The 24,279-nt window shown below is 42.3% G+C and overlaps 1 protein-coding gene across 5 annotated transcripts in view; it reads right to left on the reverse strand.

Moving 5' to 3' along the window:
* The window catches only part of epha6 (eph receptor A6), a 687,522-nt gene that overhangs the window by 36,144 nt on the left and 627,099 nt on the right, over nt 1–24,279 (reverse strand). For all 5 annotated transcript variants that reach the window (XM_043700795.2, XM_087992858.1, XM_087992855.1 and 2 more), the window contains one exon: nt 3,861–4,010. In XM_043700795.2, coding sequence (XP_043556730.1) covers nt 3,861–4,010 — 150 coding nt within the window. The remainder of the gene's footprint in view (nt 1–3,860; nt 4,011–24,279) is intronic.

Consider the following 24,279-nt stretch of genomic DNA (forward strand, 5'->3'; position numbering starts at 1 on the left):
TCAGGATAGTCAAAGGTTGTAAACTCAATCACTTCTTAGCTTGACCGGTCTTGCAAACACAACTGACTTTAGTTCATTTGAGGTTCAGTTTATCAGTAGTATTCCCAATGGATTGGGTTCTGTTTTCATTATCCTGCCATTTGCGCACTTCTGCAATGTTAGGGTAGATGTATGTTCAGCCTACATTTCTTCCTTAGTCACTAAAACAAGTGAAATGTTTGCCTATCAGAATCCTAAATCATTGTGCAGAAAATACTAAAACTTCCGCCAAAACAATTGTACTGCCTGTACTTTGTTTTGTCAGTGAACAGATGGGAATGTTGCTTAATCTGCATTCTGTTGGAGATTTTGCAGGGCCTTTCCTGTCACACAAGAGATCCCTTCAGCAGATTCAAAAATTCATTCTAAACAGCTGATCAGATCAGCTGGCAGCTGATCAAGGTTGCAAATTGCAAGACATGAACTATCATTAGAAAAATTAAAATAATTTTAAATGGAGTGTTGTCGTATAAATTGATATTGAGGGAGACACTAGAGAGATAATTCCACAATCCCGTGTGCGCAGTTGGGGACTCACAGAGCTAATCATGGTGACAACATTGTTAATCCTATCTGTGAAACATGCTTCTTCTTAGCACAACTTCCCCCCCGAAAACATATTATCATGGAATTCAACCTTATTACATAATCTAAAATTTCATTAGATGATATTAAAATATAAGCAATATAAATGGATACAAGGTGAGAATGGGAGATTGATCAGAGCAGATAAATACAATGCAAGTTAATGTCTAAATAAGGTCATAGGAACCAGTGTGTATACAGTCAAGTGCAAATTTGGCCACGAAGAATGTTGAATAGAAAAATGAATAAAGATGACTTTTATGCATACATCAGGCAGGACCAGCAGTTATTATCCACCTTTAATTTTACCTGAGATGGTGATCATCAGCTGCTGTAATCTAATAATGGAAGGAGCCAACAGTGCTGTTAGCTATAGAGACCCAGGTTTTGGATCAGTGAAGATGTAAGACCAGCAATATAGTTTCAAGGCAGAATGATGTGCAACTTGGTGGAATAACAAATTAAATGTGCATGTAATAATTGAGTGAATTTAACATTCATACAGACTGAACTAATCAAATTAGCAAAGATGGTGTAAAAGATGAATTTATAGAATGCTTTTATGAAAATTTCTTGGAGCAAGATATTGTAAAACCATTCAGTGATACCATTATTTTAGATGTTGTATCGCATATTGAGACAGGACTAATTAGCAATCTTATTGTCGAAGATCCATTGAAGAATTCTGATTATAAAATAACTGTATTCTCTATTAAGCTTGAAAACAAAATACTCCAAGCACAAAGCCTTAAGCTTAAAAGAAAGCTATTTACGTGGTTTGTGAGAGAATCCAGCTAGGTTAATTGGGTAAATGGACTGTATGATATGGTGTTAAACTTGCAATGGGAAACATTCCAGGAAACAACTCAAAATGTCCCTTAAAAATTTATATTGAATTGAAAAATGAACAGCTCAGTAAGAAAGATCTGTCCATAGTCTTACTAAGGTGGTTAAAGACAGTACCAGAATAAAAGAAAAAGCTTATAATTTTGCAAAGAATGATAGTGAGTCTGTGGATTGGGAGTATTCTTAAAACTAACGAAGGACCACCAAAAGAGTTGATAAGAAAGGAAAGCATAGAATCTGAGAGTAACTATAAATATGAAAGCAGATTGTAAGAGCTTTTATGGATATATATAAAAGAGTAGCTAAACAGTGGTGTCCGAAAAGTAGAGACAGGAGAAATTATTATGGGTAATGACATCACAAGTCAGTCATTGAATAAATATTTTCTCAGAGTAGAAGACATAACTTGTACACCAGAAATAGAAATGCCAAAAAGAGTAAGGAAGTCAAGGTAACTAATATCAGCAGAGTGAAAGATTTGAATGATTTTAAGGGACTAAAAGTTAACAACTTTCTTGGAACTGATGGCCTAGACCTCAGGTTTCTAAAAGAAATATCTGCAGAATGCAGATATAGTGGATACACAGTTTTGAAATGTACACTGCTATCCAAGAAAGCAGGGACAGAGAAAATAATGAATTATAGTTACCTTAGTCTGATAGAAGTTGTCAGGAAAATGCTGGACAGTATTATTAAAGTTGTCTTAACAATACACATCCAAAAGCCTGTTTTTATGGAAAATAAATCAAATTTGACAAATTTGAGTTTTTTGATGATGTAACAAATGTGGTCGACAGAGGTGAACCAGTAGATTTTCTACAACTGAATTTTCAAAAGGTATCGGGCTCAGTGGTTTGCACTGCTGCCTCATAGCGCCAGGGACCTGAGTTCGATTCCAGCCTTGGGTTACAGTATGTGTGGAGTTTGCACATTCTCCCCGTGTCTGCATGGGTTTCCTCTGTTGGCTCCGGTTTCCTCCCACAGTCCAAAGATATGCAAGTTAGGTGAATTAGCCATGCTAAATTGCACATAGGGATGTGTAGATTAGGTGCATTAGTCAGGGGTAAATGTAGAGTAACAGGGTAGAGAAATGGGTTTGGGTAGGTTACTCTTTGAAGGGTCGATGTGAATTTGTTGGGCTGAAAGATCTGTTTCCACACTGTAGTGATTCTATAATTCTGTAGTGATTCTATTCTATTCTATAATTTAACAAGGTTTCATGTAAACCCTCATGGAGTTCAGGATTAATATATCAGCACAGCTAGGGGATTGGTTAACAGCGGAACAAATTGGACAATTTTCAAATTGCAAAGCTGTAACTTCTAGCATATTGAGAGGAAGGTATCCACATTTTCTTACAATATAGGTAGGAATAAAACTGTGAGAAGGTACAAAGAGCTGTGACGAGATATAGGCACAGTAAGTGAGTGAGCATCAGGATGACAGTTGGAGAAAAATGTAGGGAGCATGGATTTACTAACTTTGATAGAAAAGCAAAATATTCTTTAAAAGGCATGGAACTTGAAAATGTTGATATTCAAAAAAAAATTGGGTGTACTCGTATAAGGCAAGAAAATAGCTAGAATGCAGCTAAATAAAGCAACAAGGAGGGGAAATGGCATTTATATCTTTATTGTAAGTGGTTTTGGAGTACAAGAATTAGAAATTCTTGCTACAAGGCTCCAGGGCTTCATTGAGACTGGGACACTGGGATAATCGGTTTCCATATTTAAGGAAATATCCTTGCAGTGGAGGCAATGCAGTGAAGGTTCATTGACTTGATTCTGAGGACAAGAGAAGGTTGTTCCATGATGAGAGATTGAATAAATTGGGTTTACACTCTCTGGAATTCAGAAGAATGTGAGGTGATCTCATTGGAACATAGAAAATTGTGATGGGGTTGACAGAGGAGACATTGTGGGTTTCATTTCTCTGGCTAACAATATTGGACATAGTCACTGGATAAGAGATTGATCATTTAGGACTGAGATAAGAAGAAGTTTAATTGCTCAGAGGATGAGGAAAATTGGAATTATTTACCACAAAGGGCTCCATTGTTAAGTATTTTCAAGGCTGAAATAAACAGATGTTTGGTACCTCAGTGAGTCAAGGGAGACAGGGAACAGGAAGGCAAATGTAGTTGATAGTCAATCAAAATTGCCTGAATTGCAGAGCAAGTTCAAGGGATATATGGTTTCCTCCAGTAACTATTTCTTACATTGTTGTTTATGTTTGTTGAATTGGCAGTGCTGATTGGAAAATCTACCCTCATTTTCCTTCTAAAAGTTATTGAAATGCAGATGTAACGATACAAACAATGAGTTATACAATTGCAAATGCAAAAAAGAATTATTGCCTGACTGACAGATTCATCTCTGACAATAACTTACATCTTGGTTGGACATCTCCCAGTAAGGTCTTTCCCCATATGACATCACTTCCCACATTACGATTCCATAACTCCACACATCACTCGCTGAAGAGAACTTTCTGTAGGCTATTGCTTCAGGAGCCGTCCACCGAATAGGAATTTTCCCACCCTGACAGAAGAAAGGTAATATTATTGGTTAAAACTGAAACATTAACACTGTTTCTTTCTCCACAGACGTTGTTAGATTGCCTTGAGACTTTTTTTAGCATCTTCTTTTCTTATTTAACAAGAAACTTTTTTTTGTTGTTCCATCTTTCAGGAAGAATGGAGGTTATCAGACACAATGCTAGCAACACAGAGCAATAATGACACTCAAACTCCAGTAACTCCTTCTAAACCCCACAACCACTTCCATCTAGAAGGGCAAGGGCAGCATTTATATGGGAACACCATCACCTTCAAGTTCCCTCCAAGCAATTCACCATCCTGACTGAGAAATACATTGTTGTTCCTTCATTGTTGCTGGGCCAAACTCCTGGAATTCCCTCCCTAGTGGTATTGTGGGCCAAACCACAACAGTTGGATTGCAGTGGATCAAGAAGACAGCTCACCATCACTTTCTCAAGGGCAACTAGGGATGGGCAATAAACGCTGGCCAGCCAGTGACATCTCCATCCCATAAAATGAATAAATAAAAACAAATAATATATCACTCACTTGCTCTTTTTGTCTTTATATGTGTTTTCAATGCATGGGTTGTAATCTGGCACAACAGAATTTCAATAAAGTGAAAATTGGGTTTGGGGTTGTGTGCTATAAGAATGGATGGATGATCCTCTCTATCAGATTATTGATCAGATATTAGGCAAAAATCTGACCCATTGACATCACAGCAGGCAGTCTCCCTTTCAGTCTTGAAAGGTAGAAGTTTCAGACATAGCTCTCTGTTGGCTGTGTTATGGACTAGGCCAGACCACTCAAAACATTCTTAAGCAGGCAACCCTAGACTGCAACTTGTTTTGGTAAGTGCATAGTGAAAATTACCCAGAGTAAGATAGCTAGATTGACTATTAGATTTTAAAACAGACAAAAAGTTTATTCACAAAATTACACAATGAACATTAAGAACAGAATAAAGAACCCCTACCGAATTCAGCCTATCCAACTAGACTTAATTATGCTGTTCCAAACGTACACAACAGTCCCAATAAGGAAGCTTCCTTTAAAACCCAGTATAAATGGAACACATGCTTATAGGTTGAAGTTGAAAGGCAGAAAAGAAGGAGAGTTTCTACAGAGCTCCCTGTTGAACTTCCCAGTTCAAGACTGAACTAAAACTGATCAGTTCAGTTCAGCTAGCTAGAGAGCTGACCGCTCCTCTCTTTTTATACAGGTCACTTCAAAAGCAAGGAGAAAGTGAGGACTGCAGATGTTGGAGATCAGAGCTGAAAATGTGTTGCTGGAAAAGCGCAGCAGGTCAGGCAGCATCCAAGGAACAGGAGAATCGACGTTTCGGGCATAAGCCCTTCTTCGGGCTTATGCCCGAAACGTCGATTCTCCTGTTCCTTGGATGCTGCCTGACCTGCTGCGCTTTTCCAGCAACATATTTTCAGCTCACTTCTAAAGCAAGACCACTTTGGCCTGAAGTCTCATCTGTTTACATGTAAACAAAAGGCCTCTCAAAATCCTTTTAATCTCTGTACCAAACCAGATTGATCGGAGTCCAGCCCGGTTTATTGCCCCTCTGAAAAAAATCAAAGACAGAGTCTCCTTGAACCAAGGAACAACTTTTAGAAAAAAAGGGATTAGCTTTGTGACAGCTGGTTCAAACAGAAATATGTCCACAATTCACTTTGTAAACATCATTGCTTCTCTAACTCACTCTCTTTCTCTCTCCTACATTCTTTAAATGCTTCTGGTCATTTGTCTTGATATCTTCTTGCCTGTCTCAGTACAAAATGTTGTTTGGTAATGTTCTTGCCCAGCTCCCTGGGATATTTAGCTAAATTAAAGTCACATCAGACCTTGCTGCTGTTAGAAAGTTAAAACTGACTTCCTCTCAGGCCAACATACATTCACAGAAATACAGTCAAATAAGAAAAGGTTGTATTTGTCTTCATATTATTAAAGTTTTGACCAAGATTTTGAAAGGGAGAATCAAACCCAGGTTGTGTTGGGCCTTTCAAGAGAATTTTACTGCACTATTCGAAGAAGAACAGGAGAATTTTCCCTGAATTCTGCTCAATCAGTGCCCAAAACTGATCACCTGCTCATTATCTCATTGATGCTTATTGGAGTTTGCCATAGAGAGGAGATGCTGTATTTTGTGTTTTACCTTTAAAGTGTAGCTCCTATCTTAAAGCACTTTGAAACATTCAGAGTTCTTAAAGATACTCTACAAATGCGAGCAGGCCTTGTATCAGAATGGTGGCATCTCACCTCCCTCACTGGACTAGAAATTCTGGGTTCAATCCCACCTTAAGAACTGGTAGTCACACAAAGTGTTTCCTTATATGGCCAAATGGGTTGATTATTGAACTGTAAATATTTCCAGTACACTTATTACAGGAGTTAAGAGCCGAAGAATTTTCTGGTCAGCCTGAGGCCTCCATGCACAAGTTCTTGCCATGATACAGTTACGATACAATGGACTGTCTCTTAAAGGTCCACTAATATACTGACTGTGTGACATAACACAACATGCTGGCCATTAACTGGCAAACCTGCATGAAATTCTGGTGAGATTGGGGATCAGAGTCAGACCAGCGCATTGGTCCTGCATTCCACTCCTCAACAATTTACAGAACATTCCATCGAATATCTAATTCTGTGTTTTATCCTTAATCGTTTTTTTGGCAATCCAAATAATGTTCAAAAATAAACAAATAACACTTTCTTGCCATAATCCTGTACTCCTTCAAAGTATTTTTCATAATTTGCTACAACACAATTTAATGCAATCAACAAATTTAAATATTGTTTTACAATCTTGATCATTTATGGCAGTAAAATTAACAACAAATTCATTTGTTCACCTCAGATTCCTGCAGAATACCATTCATAGTATCTTTCTAAAATAGAAAAAGCCCTTTCACCCTCTACTCTCTCGCTATCTCTGTGGCAACATTTCTCTTAACACCACATATCATTATTTTTGTCAAAAATCTCTTATGTTGCATTTTAATTAATTCTTTTCAAAAAACCCTGTATATGTCAGCCATTCCATTTCACTTACAGAATGGAATTCAGAATAGCTTTGTCCTTTGGATCTCAGCCCAATGGAAGATGGATTGAGAATGCTTAAACTTATTTCACTCCTGGCCTTTAACACCCCTGAGCAGGAGGAGATCTTTATCTGCTCTGCATGACTGAATTGATACCAAATCTTAGGAGTGAAAGGATTGACTGTCATACTATATGAGCTCTCTGGATCTAAAACAAGCAAAACACTGAGCTATTTTATCAATATTTTATATTCTACCTATTTTTAACAAATTACAAGACATACAGTTAAATCTTGTTGGTATTGATTTTCACTGGGATTATTCCTGTGACGTATATTTCAGCAAGCACTGCAGCACTGACTAGCAGTCTTTCTAATGAGAATACCTGTCATATCCTTTACTTTAAAAGGAGTTGCTGTAGCTGCAGAAAATCTGTGGGGAAAGAAAAGTGCTTGTAGCTTATCAGATAATGAAAGATATTGTGGCTAATGTCAAGGGAAGAGTGGAAAATTTTTAAGCTTTGTCACTTCTCTCAGGTTTGGTTATTAGAAAAAATCCTAAAAAGGTGGCAGAAATATCCAAATAGTCCCACGACTCGTTACAGAATTTTGTCATCTATTATATAAAACAGGCCCAAAGCAAAGTATGACACTAATGGAGTTATAAATATCATACTGCAGCTCTGTTATACAGAGCTTTTTTTTGTTACAGCTTCAGCTTCATTTCTTGCTCGAATGAATAGTGTTTGGTTGACTGGAAAGACTATATTGAAATGTCAAAGTTTACTCATGCAACATAATCCTATATCCCCTCATTATACTGCACTAAAGAGAGCAGATGTAACACTCTGAAATTCTTCAGACAAGCAAACAATATTTAGGATTTTCTGATTTTTGAAGTAATTTTGATTATCTAGCTATTGAAATCACACCAACACCACCCAAACTAGCTGCAACATAAATACAGAAAAAGTTAACATTACACATATTTTATTAATGAAATAACATTAATGGTTTTAATTAATTAATAAACATTAATGACACAGCTAGTAACATGCAGTGTCGAGAAACAATTATTTCCGAAGTTATTAACATTAACAATGCAATTTGTTCTACCTAATGTGGTGTCTGGAACTTAACCACAGACAAGTCGGACTAATTAAAATAATTCATCAAACTGAATGAATGAACTACTTGAAAAGGCGGCAGGGGTGAAATCTTTCTTGTCATCATGTGCACAAAAATGGTAATTTGGTAAAAATTACTGAAAGGAAATGCTTAATTTTTTTTAGAATAGTAACTAATTTTGAAAACATACAGACCAAATATGAGAGGCATCCATCTACTTTTATTGTGCACGACATGGCGTGTTTGGCATATCCTTAACATATTATTTTATTCTGTGTTTCTATTTTTTAACTTACTTATGCATGCCTTGAGGAGTGAACAAGACTTACGATGATGAAGAATACTAGCACTCAATATTGTTTTGCATAAGACTTTTCTAGTCTTGGGCTGTTCCACTGAACATCCAAATGAAAAAAAAATGAAGCCTGTCAGTAAATTGAATGGAATATTTTGTTTTCCGTTTTTGCACGCAATCACTAATTTTATAGAATCCTTACAGTGCAGGTAAAGGTCATTTCACCCTTCGAATCTGCACTGACCCTATGAAGAGCATTCCACCCAAACCCACCCTATTCCCCATTACCTCACATTTTCCATGTCTCCATCAAGCCTGCACATCCCAGGACACTGTGGGCAATTTAGCACGGCCAATCCACCTAACCTGCACATCTTTGGATTGTGGGAGGAAATTGGAGCATCCAGAGGAAACCCATGCAGACACGGAGAAAATGTACAAACTACACACAGGTTTACAAAGCTATAGACTCAAACTCGGGTCCCTCATGCTGGGAGGTAGCAGTGTTAACTATTGTGCCAGCGCGTTCCTCTTATTATAAAATAAAAATAAAGAAAAATGCATTTATTTAAAAAATTATTTAAAGATTTGCTTATTACTATTTGTTTAAATGATGTAGACCTCATTAGCTAGACTAAGATTTATTGCCCATCCCTAATCACCCTCAAGAACGTGGCGATGAGCTGTCTTCTTGAACTGCTGTGGTGTATATACATTCACAATGCTGCAATAAACATGTTCCAGGATGTTGAATGCACAAAAAGGAAAGACCAATTCCAAGTCAGGATAATGTCTGGCTTGGAGTGAAGTTGCAGGTTGTTTCGTTTCCATGCATCTGCTACTCTTGTCCACGAGGTGCTAAAAGTTGTGGGTTGGAAGATGCAGTTGAAGGAGCCTTGGTGAGTTATTACAGTGCATCCTATAGAAGATGTTCATTGTTGCGACTATGCATTGGTAGTGAAGGAAGTGAAAGTTGAAGCTGCTGGATAGGATGCCAAGCAGGCAGGTTGCTTTTTCTGGAATAGCATTGACCTTGTTGTGTACTGTTGGAACTTCACTCCTTCATGCAAGTGGAAAGTATTGCATTACACTCTTGACTTGTGCCTTCCAATTAGCGCACAGACTTTAGTGAAAGCAAGAGGCACTTATTTGCTGTAGAATACCTGACCTGCTCTTGTAGCCACTGTATTTATATGGCTAGTCAAGTTCAACTTTTGGTCATTGGCAATCCCCAGGATGTGAGGGATTCAGCAATGTGAGGGATTATCAAGGAGTGATGGTTGGATTCTTGTTTGTTTGGGACAGATATTGTTGTATACGGCATTTAATTCTGAATGATGAAGAGTGTATTAAGTTCTGCCCCATATCATAATATCATGAGGACTTGGGCAGGGAGAACAGTGCTGGATCTTGATGGAGATATACCTACTATCTACATCTCCTCATGATCGTTGCAACAATGTCTATCATTCTAATGTAACTTGCCTGTGATTGCTATCAGGTGATAAACTATATCTTTTTTAAGACAAGAGTCTCTTACTATTTGAGTAGAACATAGAACAGTACAGCACAGAACAGGCCCTTCAGCCCACGATGTTGTGCCGACCATTGATTCTCATGTGAGGTAAACCTAATGTATGAACTCTCAAATTTCTGTGACCATATGCATGTCCAGCAGTCTCTTAAATATCCCCAATGACCTCGCTTCCACAACTGCTGCTGGCAACGCATTCCATGCTATCACAAATCTTTGCGTAAAGAACCCGCCTCTGATATCCCCTCTATACTTCCCGCCAAACAGCTTTAAACTATGACCCCTCATGTTAACAATTTCTGCCCTGGGAAAAAATCTCTGGCTATCAACTTTATCTATGCCTCTCATTATCTTGTACACCTCAATTAGGTCCCCTCTCTTCCTTCTTTTTTCCATCCTGGTAAACCTCTTCTGAACCCTCTCCAAAGCATCCACATCTTTCCTGTAATAGGGCAACCAGAACTGGACACAGTATTCCAAGTGCGGTCTAACCAAAGTTTTATAGAGCTGCAACAAGATCTCACGGCTCTTAAACTCAATCCCCCTGTTAATGAAAGCCAAAACACCATATGCTTTAACAACCCTGTCCACTTGGGTGGCCATTTTAAGGGGTCTACGTACCTGCACACCAAGGTCCCGCTGTTCCTTCACACTGCCAAGAATCCTGTCTTTAATCCTGTACTCAACTTTCAAGTTTGACCTTCCAAAATGCATCACTTCGCATTTATCCAGGTTGAACTCCATCTGCCACCTCTCAGCCCATCGCTGCATCCTGTCAATGCCACACTGCAGCCTACAACAGTCCTCTATACTGTCAACGACACCTCCAACCTTTGTGTCATCTGCAAACTTGCTAACCCATCCTTCAATCTCCTCATCCAAATCATTAATAAAAATTACAAAGAGTAGAGACCCAAGAACAGAGCCCTGTGGAACACCACTCACCACTGACTTCCAGGCAGAATATTTTCCTTCCACTACCACAGACAGCTAAATTTCCCTGTATCCCATTCCTCCTGACCTTCTGAATGAGCCTACCATGGGAACCTTATCAAATTCCTTACTGAAGTCCATATACACAACATCCACCGCTCGACCCTCATCAACTTGTCTAGTAACTTCCTCAAAGAACTCAATAAGATTTGTGAGGCATGACCTGCCCCTCACAAAGCCATGCTGAGTGCCTTTAATCAAGCCATGCTCTTCCAGATGGTCATAAATCCTATCCCTCAGAATCCTTTCTAACACCTTGTAGACGACAGACGTGAGACTGACTGGTCTGTAATTGCCGGGGATTTCCCTATTTGCTTTCTTGAAGAGAGGAATTACATTTGCCTCCCTCCAGTCCTCAGGTACAACTCCGGTGGAGAGCGAGGATGCAAAGATCTTTGCAAGCGGTGAATCAATCACATTTCTCCCTTCCCAAAGCAGCTGAGGACAAATCTGGTCTGGCCCTGGTGACTTGTCAATCTTAATGTTTGTCAAAATTTTCAACACATCAGCTTCCTCAATCTCTCTCTGTTCCAGCATGCTTACCTGCTCCTCAATAGTTTCATTCACTACAAGGTCCTTTTCTTTAGTAAAGACAGAAGCAAAAAACTCATTTAGGGCTTTCCCTACCTCCTCAGACTCTATACACAAGTTCCCTGTGCTATCCCAGATCGGCCCTACTCTTTCTTTGATCATTCTCTTATTCCTCACATACGTGTAAAATGCCTTTGGATTCTCCCTAATCCTTTCTGCCAAGCATTTTTCGTGCCCCCTCCTGGCTCTCCTCAGACCATTTTTGAGCTCCTCCCTCACCTGCCTGTAATCTTCTAGAGCCTAGCAAGACCCTTGCTTCCACCACCTTACATAAGCTGCCTTCTTTCTTTTGACGAGAAGCTCCTCCATTCTCGTCATCCAAGGTTCCTTTATCTTACCCCTTCTTACCTGTCTCAGAGGAACACATTTGTGCATCACTTGCAACAACTGTTCCTTAAACAGTCTTCACATGTCTATAGTGCCCTTTCCATGGAACAATTACTCCCAGTCCATGCTTCCCAACGCATGTCTGATAGTATCATAGTTTCCTTTTCCCCCAATTAAATATCCTCCCATTGTGGCTGCTTCTCTCCATCTCCATACCTATGTAGAATGTGAGGCAGTTGTGGTCACTATCACCAAAATGCTCTCCCACCACAAGATCTGACACCTGCCCTGGCTCATTGCCGAGCACCAAATCCAAAATGGCCTCTCCCCTTGTCGGCCTGTCAACGTACTGAGTTAGGAAACCCTCCTGAACACACCTTACAAAAACAGCTCCTTCCAAACCATCTGCTCGAAGGAGGTTCCAATCAATATTGGGAAAGTTAAAATCACCCATTACAACAACCCTACTACATTCACACTTTTCCAAAATCTGCCGACCTATGCTTTCTTCAATCTCCCTGCTGCTACTGGGGGGGCCTGTAGTAAACCCCTAATGAGGTGACTGCTCCCTTACTGTTCCTAATTTCCACCCATACTGACTCAGTAGGCAGACCCTCCTCGACAATGGTAACTTCTGTAGCTGTGATACCCTTTCTGATTAGCAGTGCTACACCCCTTCCTCTTTTTCACACCCCCCTATTCTTTTTAAATGTTCTAAACCCTGGAACATCCAGCAACCATTCTCTGTTATGGCCACAACATCATAGCACCAGGTACTGATCCATGCTCTAAGCTCATCACTTTTATTCCTGATACTCCTTGCATTAAAGCAAACACACTTTAACTGATCCTTTGGTTCTTTCCCAGGAAATTCCTTCCCACTGGCTGTGCTACCTCTTGCTATTGCCTCATCTCCATCAACTCTCACCACCGGTATATAGCTCAGGTTCCCACCCCCCTGCCATACTAGTTTAAACCCTCCTGAACTACTCGAGCAAACCTTCCACCCAGGACATTGGTCCCTTTCCAGTTCAGATACAATCAGTCCTTCATGTACAGGTCCCACCTTCCCCAGAAGGCATCCCAATTATCTACATATCTGAAACCCTCCCTCCTACACCAGCTGCGCAGCCACGTGTTAAGCTGTGTCCGCTCCCTGTTCCTCGCCTCGCTACCTCGTGGCACTGGTAGTAAACCTGAGAACACTACTCTGTTCGTCCTGCTCTGCAGCTTCTACCCTAACTCCCCGAAATCACTTTTTATATCCTGGATCCTTTTCCTGGTTATATCATTGGTGCCAATATGTAACACGATTTCTGGCTGTTCGCCCTTTCCTTTCAGAATGTTATACACCCGATTGGAGATATCCCGGACCTTGGCACTGGAGAGGTAACAAACCTTCCGGGAATCCTAATCCTGACCACAAAATCTCCTGTCAATTTTCCTAACAATCAAGTCTCCTACCACTAGCGTTCCTCCTCAATGACATTAGACCCAGCCGCTGTGTAGATCCCAACTAAAGGGAGAATTGTAGAAGCACATCTACATTGTAGTGAGCAAGTATCCAGGTAGCTCATACACATGATGAGCAATTGTGAGGATCCATCAAACAACAATCCTCGCCTGGCATTTTTATGGTGTGAATGTTACTCATCACTTTTCGGCACAAGCCTGATGGTGTTTGGGTCTTGCTGCATATAGACTCGGGCTGTTTCCAAAGGAGAGTCCAACTGACTCAAAAGTTAACTCTGTTTCTGTCTCCACATGATGCCAGATCTGGTGAGTTTGTCCAGCATTTTCTGTTTTAATTTCAAACGTCCAATACATGCAATATTTTATTTATGGTACCATGACAGATTAACTTGTTCCTGTCAGAAACAATCTTAACTATGCAACTTTTTTCATTCATTCATAGGACATGGGCATCACTGGCTGGGCCAGTGTTTATTGCCTGTCCCTAGTTGCCCTTGAGAAGGTGGCGGTGAGCTGCTTTCTTGAACCGCTGCAATCCATATGCTGTGGGTAGACCCACAATGTCCTCAGGGAGGGAATTCCAGGATTTTGACCCAGAGACTATGAAGGAACAATGAAATATTTCCAAGTCAGGAAAGCGAGTGGCTTGGAGAGGAAGTGTTCCCATGTATCTGCTGCTCTTATCCTTCTAATTGGAAGTTGTCGTGGATTTGGAAGGTACTGTCTAAAGATCTTTGGTGAATGTCTGCAGTGCATCTTGTAGATGGTATACACTATTTCTCAGGGTGTTGAAGCGAGTGGATATTAAGTTAAATTGAATTGAATTTACTGTCAAGTGTACTGAGACACAGTGAAAAGTTTTGTCTTGTGAACAATACAGGTAGATCACATAGTTAAATAGCATAGATAAGTAAATAATAGATAAACAGCAGCAAAAAAAAGACACAGGTACAGGCATATGCTAAGAGTTTGTGAGTCCATTCAGTATTCTAACAAAAGTAGGGTAGAAACCATTTCGAAACCGGTTGGTACGTGTGTTCAGGCCTCTGTACCTTTTCCCTGATGGTAGAGGTTGTAGAAAAGCATTGCCAGGGTGGGATGGATCATTGAGAATGCTGGCCTTTCCTGGACAGCAGGCCTGGTGGATGGATTCTGTGGATGGGAGGTTGGCCTTTGTGATTGTCCGGGCTGGGTTCACCACTCTCTGTAACCGTCTCCGATCTTGAATGGTACAGTTGCCATACCAGGTAGTGATACATCCAGACAGAATGCTCTCGGTGGCACACCTATAAAAGTTAGCAAGGGTATTCACTGTCATGCCAAACTTCCTCAGCTGCCTGAGGAAGAAGAGACGTTGGGCCTTTGTAACCAGTGCGTCCACATGAAGAGCCCAAGAAAGCTTGTTGTGGATGACCACTCCCAGGAGCTTGACAGTCTCCACTCATTCCATCTCTGTGCTGTTAATCTGTAAAGGGGCATGAGTAACATCCTGCTGAAAGTCAATAATGAGTTCCTTGGCTTTGCCAGCATTGAGAGCTAGGTTGTTCTCAGTGTATCATTTTTCTTGGTCTTCCACCTTCCGAATGTTGTCTGTTCTGTCACCATCTGAGGTTTGACCAACTATGGTGGTGTCATCAGCGAACTTGTAAATGGCATTAGTCTGGTATTTGGTGATGCAGTCATGGGTTTACAGTGAGTACAGTAAGGCCCTGAGTACGCACCCCTGGAGGGCTCTCGTGTTGAGTGTTAGTGAGGATGAAATATTGACCCCAATCTTCACTGATTGTGGCCTGTGGGTCAGGAAACTGAGGATCCAGTTGCAGAGAGTGGGGCTTAGTCCGTGATTACTAAGTTTAGTAATCAGTCTCGAGGGGTTAATAGTGTTGAAGGCTGAACTGTAGTCAATGAGTAGGATTCTTATATAGCTGTTCTTAGTATCAAGATGTTCTAGGGAGGAGTGAAGAGCAAGTGATATGGCATCTGACGTTGGTCCGATAGACAAATTGGAGTAGGTCAAGAGTAGTGGGGAGGCTGGAGTTGACTAATGCCATGACCAGCCTTTCAAAGCACTTCAGGACCACCGAAGTTAGGGCCACCAGGCGGTAGTCATTGAGACATGCTGCACGAGCCTTCTCAGGCACAGGGATAATGTTGGCCCTCTTGAAAAAGGCAGGGACAGTGGCCTGTTGCAGGGAGAGGTTGAAGATGTCCGAGAAGACCTCTGTCAGTTGATCTGTGCATACTCTGAGTGCACGGCCTGGTACTCAGTCTGATCCCATCGCTTTCCTTGGATTCACATGAAGAAAAACTGATCTGACCTCTGATGCAGTGACTGTTGGGATAGGTTTGTCAGGATCTATCAGAATAGGTGTTACCTCTGCTCAATTCTGCTCAAAGCGAGCATTTGTGGATGTGATACTAATCAACCAGCTGCTTTGTCCTGGATGGTGTCAAGTTTGTGTGTGTTGTTGGGGCTGCACCCATCTCGGCAGGCAAGGAGTATTCCATCACACTTGTGCCTTGTAGATTATGGACTGGCTTTGGGGAGTTAGTAGGTGAATTACTCGCCTCAGTATTCTGAGCCTTGCAGCCATTGTGTTTGTATGGTGAGTCCAGTTGAGTATTTGTTCAATGATAACCCCCAGGATGTGGTGGTTTAGGATTCAGTGATGGCAACACCATTGAATGTCAAGGAGCGGAGGTTAGATTGTTTCTTATTGGAGATGGTCATTGCCTGGCATTTGTGTGGTATGAATTTTACTTGTCACTTTTCAAGCCAAGCCTGAATATTGTCCATATTTTGTTTCATTTGGACATGGATTGCTTCAGTATCCGAGGAGTTGCGATTGGTGCTGAACATTGTGTAATCATCAGTGAATATTCCCTCTTCTGACTTTATGATGGAGGGAAGGCCATTGATAAAGCAGCTGAAGATGGTTGGGCTGAGGACAGTACCCTGAGCAACTCCTGCTGAGATGTTGCCTCCTGACACCCATTGATTCCCATTTTGCTAGGGCTCCTCGATGCCATACTTAATCAAATGTGGCCTTGATGTCAAGGGCTGTCACTCTCACCTCATGCAGAAAGTGAGAACTGCAGATGCTGGAGACTAGAGTTGAGAGTGTGGTGCTGGAAAAGCACAGCAGATCAAGCAGCATCCGAGGAACAGGATAGTCGACTTTTCAGGCAAAAGCCCTTCATCATGAATGAGGACAGATTCCTGATTCCTAATGAAGGGCTTTTGCCTGAAACGTTGACTCTCCTGGTCCTCGGATGCTGCCTGACCTGCTGTGCTTTTCTAGCACCACGCCCTCCACTCTCACCTCATGTCTGGAATTCATGTAATATATGCCCATTCATGTGTATAGTGTTGGGTTCGAATTTTGGCAGCTAACAAATGGACAATGCAGCCAGTATTTTCACTAAGAAACTTGATTATCTTGATCAGATGGGCCTCTTTTGAATGCAGAGCTGAAAATGTGTTGCTGGAAAAGCGCAGCAGGTGAGGCAGCATCCAAGGAACAGAAGAATCGACGTTTCGGGCATAAGCCCTTCTTCAGGAATGAGGAAAGTGTGTCCAGCAGGCTAAGATAAAAGGTAGGGAGGAGGGACTTGGGGGAGAGGCATTGGAAATGTGATAGGTGGAGGGAGGTCAAGGTGAGGGTGATAGGCCGGAGTGGGGTGGGGGCGGAGAGGTCAGGAAGAAGATTGCAGGTTAGGAAGGCGGTGCTGAGTTCGAGGGATTTGACTGAGACAAGGTGGGGGGAGGGGAAATGAGGAAACTGGAGAAATCTGGGTTCATCCCTTGTGGTTGGAGGGTTCCCAGGCAGAAGATGAGGCGCTCTTCCTCCAACCGTCGTGTTGCCATGGTCTGGCGATGAAGGAGTCCAAGGACCTGCATGTCCTTGGTGGAGTGGGAGGGGGAGTTAAAGTGTTGGGCTACAGGGTGGTTGGGTTGCTTGGTCCGGGTGTCCCAGAGGTGTTCTCTGAAACGTTCCGCAAGTAGGAGGCCTGTCTCCCCAATATAGAGGAGGCCACATCGGGTGCCTTTTATCTTAGCCTGCTGGACACACTTTCCTCATTCCTGAAGAAGGGCTTATGCCCAAAACGTCGATTCTCCTGTTCCTTGGATGCTGCCTGACCTGCTGCGCTTTTCTAGCAACACATTTTCAGCTTTGATCTCCAGCATCTGCAGTCCTCACTTTCTCCTCTTTTGAATGCAGTCAGCATATTGTTCACGTGACTCCCATGCTTGCAGGCAGCTCATAGTTTTGGGAGGGCAGTGGCTCAGCCATCAACCATGTGCCTGGAAGTGGAGGACTGAACAATATAATGGAATTTGGGGAATGACATTGCATACTTTGAAGAAGTGGTATGGGAAAATGGAGGGAAAATAAAGTCATTCTGAAAACTTATAGCTGCCAAATCAGTAAATGATATCTAAAATCTCTTCCAGTTATTGCTTTATGTTGTACTTGTTCTGACTATGATGTAGTGTCAATAATTAATATGGCATTAGGGTCTCAAAAACATAATTGAACCCTGGCTTGCATGGAACAATGAAACTCCTGCCACTTCTGCAGGATGTGGCTGGTTCTTATTTGATTTTCCCCAAATGTAAATCTATCCCTCGTGATACATTGCTTATTACGATTATATAATGTTCTTTTGGTGTTGTTTAATACACTTGCTAATCTATTATTTTAAATAGATGTGTGCTTTTAATCAGGTTGAATATTAAAGAACCTGAACTTCATTTATCACATTAAAGTTTCCAATTTATCACCATTTTGTTGCGAATACAACTTTGGCTAGCCTGAGAACATCTTCACTTTATGCTAATTTCAGCATTGCCCTTTAGAGTTCACACATGCAAATACAGAACCTTGAACTCAACAAAAGACGATATGAATGTGTTCAGTTAACACAGCGAGACACTTGAGTAATGGATCTATAATCTCAGTGCACTGCTGGCAGGGAGGCTTGTCCTATAACAGACAAATATGAGGCCTGTATCCTTGTTTCATTTTCTAAAGAGTAGACAATCTGTCACCAGTACCTGTCAAGCTTGTGAACTTTTATCTTCTTATATTCTTTAGGGTGAACTGTAATTATGCTGTTTCCTTCATGTATTGTAATGCAGAGCATCATGTTGAAAATTCCATAGCAGAAGATGGATACCGACTAAGGAACATTGATAAAGTATAATTTATAAACACTTTTCACATATAATTGGCTCATTATAAGGAAATGGAGCCTATTTTCTAGAAAATCTAAAGGTGCAGAAGAAAAATTGGGGCATGTCGAAATTTTTAAAATGAAAGCAAAGAATGCATTATCTGGTTTTACGAATGCTTAATGTATCTGATACTAGTTTGCACTGAATCCACTTGTAGCTTTACATTGAGCATTAAATGATTGTTTTAATTCATAATTTGTTACTGCTGATAGTTCACATTTGGAGGAAAGAAAAGACTAATAATTAAAACTGCCTTACTGCAGAGGCTGAGACACCAGGCAGGAGCACCCAGGGTCAGAGTGACACTTGTGTGCGATTTGTGACAGAATCAGATGAGAAGTCTAGTGAGACTCAGCTCGACGTTGGGCAAATCTTGTTTCATTTTTAATGCTTCTGACAAACAGCAAGACAAACTCCTCACCAGGGAGCAGTGACTGACCAATTAAGGGGATTATTAGTTGTTAAACATCTTATTAACAGACAAACTCACCTCATTAATATTCAGCTTTCTATCTTACCAAACATGTCATGGAAATGAGAGCAAGTATCTGGTGGGTCCAGCTCACTGCTTTGAGTGACCTCTAGGTTGATGTGACCAAATCACTTCCAATGGCCTGATTCACAGACACCACCACATGCTCCCCTTGTCCATGGACATTGACATCAAGCTTTTTGTAACTTCTCACCACCATCATGAAACTGCTCCAACACAATGGCAGGTTGCTTAGGAAGTGCAGGCTTGAATGCGGGATGCAACAACAACTCGCATGGAAAGACTGCAGTGAGGACTCTTGGCAGCAGACAAACACCCAGCTCATGGATGGATGAGGCTGCATCTCACGGCTGTTCACTTGCTTAGTGCCTACCTGCATGGTCACAGTACCCACTATTTGCCTTTCATGTTGTGCATGAGTATATTGGCTTTTCAGCCAGAGTCAAAGGCTGTCAGTGCATAGTATTGACACAATCTCTTGTGCAGACACACAGACAGGCTGCTTGTCAGTAGGGATCTGTCCCGCAGGGATTGACATCTTGCCATGCTGTACACCAGGTTATCAATCTTTCACTGACAGCAGCAAACTCACTACAGGTACATGCTTATTCAACCAAAATGGCCATATCGGAAACTGGTGCAGCCTATTCCATAATTCAGTTGAGGAAGGGGTCACTCTCATTGAGGAGCTTTCAATACTGATGGTCACAGGCACAAACTGCACATAATCCGGGGCATTACCACAATCAGTTGTCCACTCAGATGTGTCGCAGTCAGAGGATATCCCTGACAACAGTCTGGGGAGTGGGCAACAGTCAATCCTGTGGGACCATCACAAGAAGCCGTGAGCTGCACATTGTCAGTGAAGGCCCTTGTCAGCCATGTCTAGGGTATGCTTGCTGTAATCAGTCAGAGCTCTGGAGCAAATACAGTCAAGAAGGCTAGTCTGTTGATCATTCAGGAGGGCACAAGGTGCGTCTGTAGGGGCAGTGGTGAAATCACTTCAACACCTGGTAGTGGTACAGGGAAACCCATCTGCCCAGATGCAGAATTATTTGGCCCATGGAAGACAGAAGGTGATGGTAGATGGAAAGTATTCAGCCTGGAGCTCGGCGACCAGTGGTGTTCCACAGGGATCAGTTCCGAGACCTCTGCTCTTTGTGAATTTTATAAATGGCTTGGATGAGGAAGTGGAAGGGTGGGTTAGTAAGCTTGCCAATGATTGAAAGTTGGTGGAGGGCTGTTGTAGGTTGACATTGACAGAATGCAGAACTGGGCTGATAAGTGGCAGATGGAGTTCAACCTGGAAAAGTGTGAAATTGTTCACTTTGGAAGTTTGAATTTGAATGGAAAATACAGGGTTAAAGGCAGGATTCTTGGCAGTGTGGAGGAACACAGGGATCTTGGGGTCCATGTCCATAGAGCCCACAAAGTTGCCACCCAATTTGATAGGGTTGTTAAGAAGGGGTATGGTGTGTTGGCTTTCATTAGCAGGGGGATTGAGTTTAAGAGCCGCTACGTTATGCTACAGCTCCAAACAGCCCTGGTTAGACCACACTTGGAATATTGTGTTCAGTTCTGGTCACCTCATTATAAGGAAGGATGCGGAAGCTTGAGAGAAGATGCAGAGGAGATTTATCAGGATGCTGCCTGGACTGGAGGGCATGGCTTTTGACAAAAAGGTTAAAGGAGCTAGGGCTTTTCTCATTGGAGCGATGAAGGATGAGAGGTGACTTGATAGAGGTGTACAACATGTTAAGGGGCATGGATAGAGTAGATAGCCAGAGATGTTTTCCTAAGAGCAGAAATGTTTACCATGGGGGGGGGCCATAATTTTAAGGTGATTGGAGGAAGGTTTAGGGGAGTTTTCAGAGGTAGGTTCTTTAAAGAGTGGTGAGTGCATGAAATGCATTGCCACCAATGGAGTAGAGGACAAGACCCATACATTAGGGGCATTTAAGCAACTCTTGGGTTAACACATGGAAGATAGTACAATGAAAGGCGTGTAGGTTAGTCTGATCTTAGAGTAGGATAAAAGGCTGGCACAACAAGAATGTACTGTACTGTACTGTTCTATGTTCTATGGAGTTAAAGCTGGGGCAGGAAAACAGAGACCTCTGCAGAGGTGGGGACTCCAAGAGCGATAGAGTGAGACTGAATGTGTTTGGGGTGGTGATACGCATTGGAGGGCATAGTAGCTGAAGCTTGGGGAAGATTATTGGCAGTTGCCACCACTGTGGCTTTTACAGTGTGGGCACAGAAGAGCACAGTGGGCATAACTAAGGTGAAATGCTGAGGTTCAGGGCAGAGGAGGACAGTGGAGGTGAAATTCATTGTGGTGAGAGAGGATTGGGTGGAAACAGGCTGTCAGGGTAGTGTGAGGTCAATGGGTAAATGGGTTGGGGGGTTGGCATGGGTGTACCTGGTAACCAGACAGAGCCCAGTGCTGATGGTGTTCACTGCCAGCTGTGTTCTCTGCCATCACTTTCCTTTCTCTAGACATGAAGTGCTATGAGAAAAAGGCTGGGACAATGCCCAGGGTGAGGAGTGTCAGATTGATGGGGGACTCTTATGTGCAGCAAAAATGAAAGTGCTCAAGGGGTTAGATACTGGTAAAAAGTGGTTTTTAACATGCAAATTGTTGCTAACTTCAACATCATTGAAGTGCCAATAATGTTACAAAAGACCAATGCTGGTCTCAGGCAAACCATTACTCGCATAACTTCCGAGGGTGCATTGGGAGTCACAACCGTCTCTTCATCATCTGTCACGTAAATGTAACACTGGTCTGTACTGAATGCAATGAGAAGGTGATGTAAGTCTGGGAGAGAAAGGGTGTTGGAAGTTGCTGCAGTATGTGCTAGAGGCATGTCTCACTCTATGGTGAAGAGTGCTCAGCCCTCAGTAGCAGGGTAAGCCACTGATGAGTGTTTTGAGATCTGATAACCTCTTTTGCTCCTTCTGTTCCCATTGTAGGTGATTTTCACTAAGAGGCATGTGCTCAGACACTAGTATTATGGTTTGTCTCTATAGTGCCTGCCTCAGGAGATTCCTGGAGCAACTAGCCACTCAGCGATATCCACTAATGAACTGTCTTTCCTAGTGCTGGCACCATCTTTAAAAGCCCATTTTACACCCACAGTAGCACCATTTGTCCAGAATTTCCCTGTGCAATTTCTGATACATGCATGCCCCAGTGAGGACAGACAAAAAGATACTGAACTTGGAGATTCTTCTGGACTTGGTGCTGTAGACGTGGATAGTCTTCTACCCCCAAGGACCAGCAATGGAGGCCATAAGACCATGCCAGACTGCTTTGTGTTTGCCAGCTGGGTCAGTATATTCCCAGCCATATGGAGGATGGACCGTAATATAATAAGCTCAACTTATCCGCTCAGTCACCGTAAATGCCACACACCTCTCTCCGATACTTAACACTCACTCTCTCTCTGCAACTGTACTCACCTCTCATCCAAGCTCATGCTCTACCAACTCTCACTATTGCCAAAACATCTTTCTTACTCATTCTCACTCACCTCAACCCCCAACAGCACTATCTCTGCATGCCCTCTGTGCTGCCTACTCACTCTCAGGGCACGTCTCCACCTGCACCAACAGTAACAGCAGTGTCACCCACTTTCATCTCCTGTAATACCTGGCTCTCATTTATTCCAGAGGAAAGCAGCCCACCACAGTCAAGAGGCTTGGTAACCAGCCCACAATTTGGCTCCTCACTCTAAATGTGGACACAGTGACTACCAAAAGTTGCTGTCTGACTGCATCCTAGCTCCTGGACTGGTATTGGTGCATGCCCCTGACTTACAGAGCTGGAACCCATGTTCAAAGGCTGAAGGCTGGTGATAACCATGACAAACTTCCTGGCTTCTTGTCTGTGCTAAATGTCAAGCCAAGACAGAAGTAAAAGGAGCCTGATACCACTGGTTGAAGGGGAAAAACACCAAAGAGCTGGGCAGGTCAGGGATGCTTTGACCCTCAATTAGACTCAGAGCTCAGGAGTACTATGAGAGCAAGTATAGAGCCCAGAGATGCAGCCTGGTCCGTCCATGAGCTGGGTGACCCCCAAGTACACAGTGTTCTTTTGGCAACATTAAAATGACAGATGCTGACACTGCCCAAAGTGCAACACTGAAGTGAGTGGTTCAGAGATGTACCTTGAGGGTTCCTAGAGTGCGGCTCATCTTGGATGCCCACAGAATGGCCCTGAGAGAGTGGTGCCCAGTGTCCAACATTGTCCATTAGAACAAGCAGTGAATTGAAGTCACCAAGTACCTGCATCATGTTCTATGTCAAGAATTATTGATGTCTAACTTGTTCAGCCCATTTGCCAAGATCAGAAGCTGAGAATTAATTCAAGATAGCGGTGGCGGGGTAGGAAATGTTCGGGCTCTGTGCCCAAAACTGTATAAATGAATTTTTTTGTACTTCCAAATTAATTTTGATGGACTTAATCCAATGGTTTAAATATATTTAACCCACTGAACTATAATAATTAACTACTTCAATTGTATTTAAACAAATACATTTAGATCATTATTATGAGACTGATATTCATGTATGGCTCACCGAGCCAGCCTTTTCTTTGTTTTGTTTCTTCATTTCATTTTTGTATCAAAGTTCACCTTTTCTTCTTTTTTTGTGGCTGGGGTTGAGAAAAGCGGTTTGAGGGCCTGTGGTGGTGGTGGTGGTGGATTTGGATGTCCGTTCCTCTTGGCCAGAGTGGCCGTGGCTTTATCGAGTGCTGCATGGTCAGGGGGTCTGGTCTGTTCCTCTTGGTGGCAGTTTTAGTGGAGGTAGCATGGTGGTTCCAGTTTGTTCCTGGTGACTATGGCAGCAATGTGGTGGCTTTGGGCAGCAACTAAAATGAACAAAGAACAACGAACAATACAGCACAGGAACAGGCCCTTCGGCCCTCCAAGCCTGCACTGACACATTTTGCCTTTCAATACTAGAGTAGTGATGGCCTCAGTGTCAGCAACTTGATGGGTCCAGTCTGACCCTCCTTGGTATGGCAGCACTGCAGTGGTTTGGGTGTCAGCTTTGGCAGTGGCAGTGTAGTGGCTCCGGTCTAGAAATCCTTGCCATGGCGGCCTCAGGGACAGATTCAGTGGTGGTGTCCCCTAG

The sequence above is a fragment of the Chiloscyllium plagiosum genome, unplaced genomic scaffold (assembly GCF_037043375.1).
Source record: "Chiloscyllium plagiosum isolate Xiang-an unplaced genomic scaffold, Cpla_swu_hap1 HiC_scaffold_12, whole genome shotgun sequence".
Taxonomy (NCBI): domain Eukaryota; kingdom Metazoa; phylum Chordata; class Chondrichthyes; order Orectolobiformes; family Hemiscylliidae; genus Chiloscyllium; species Chiloscyllium plagiosum.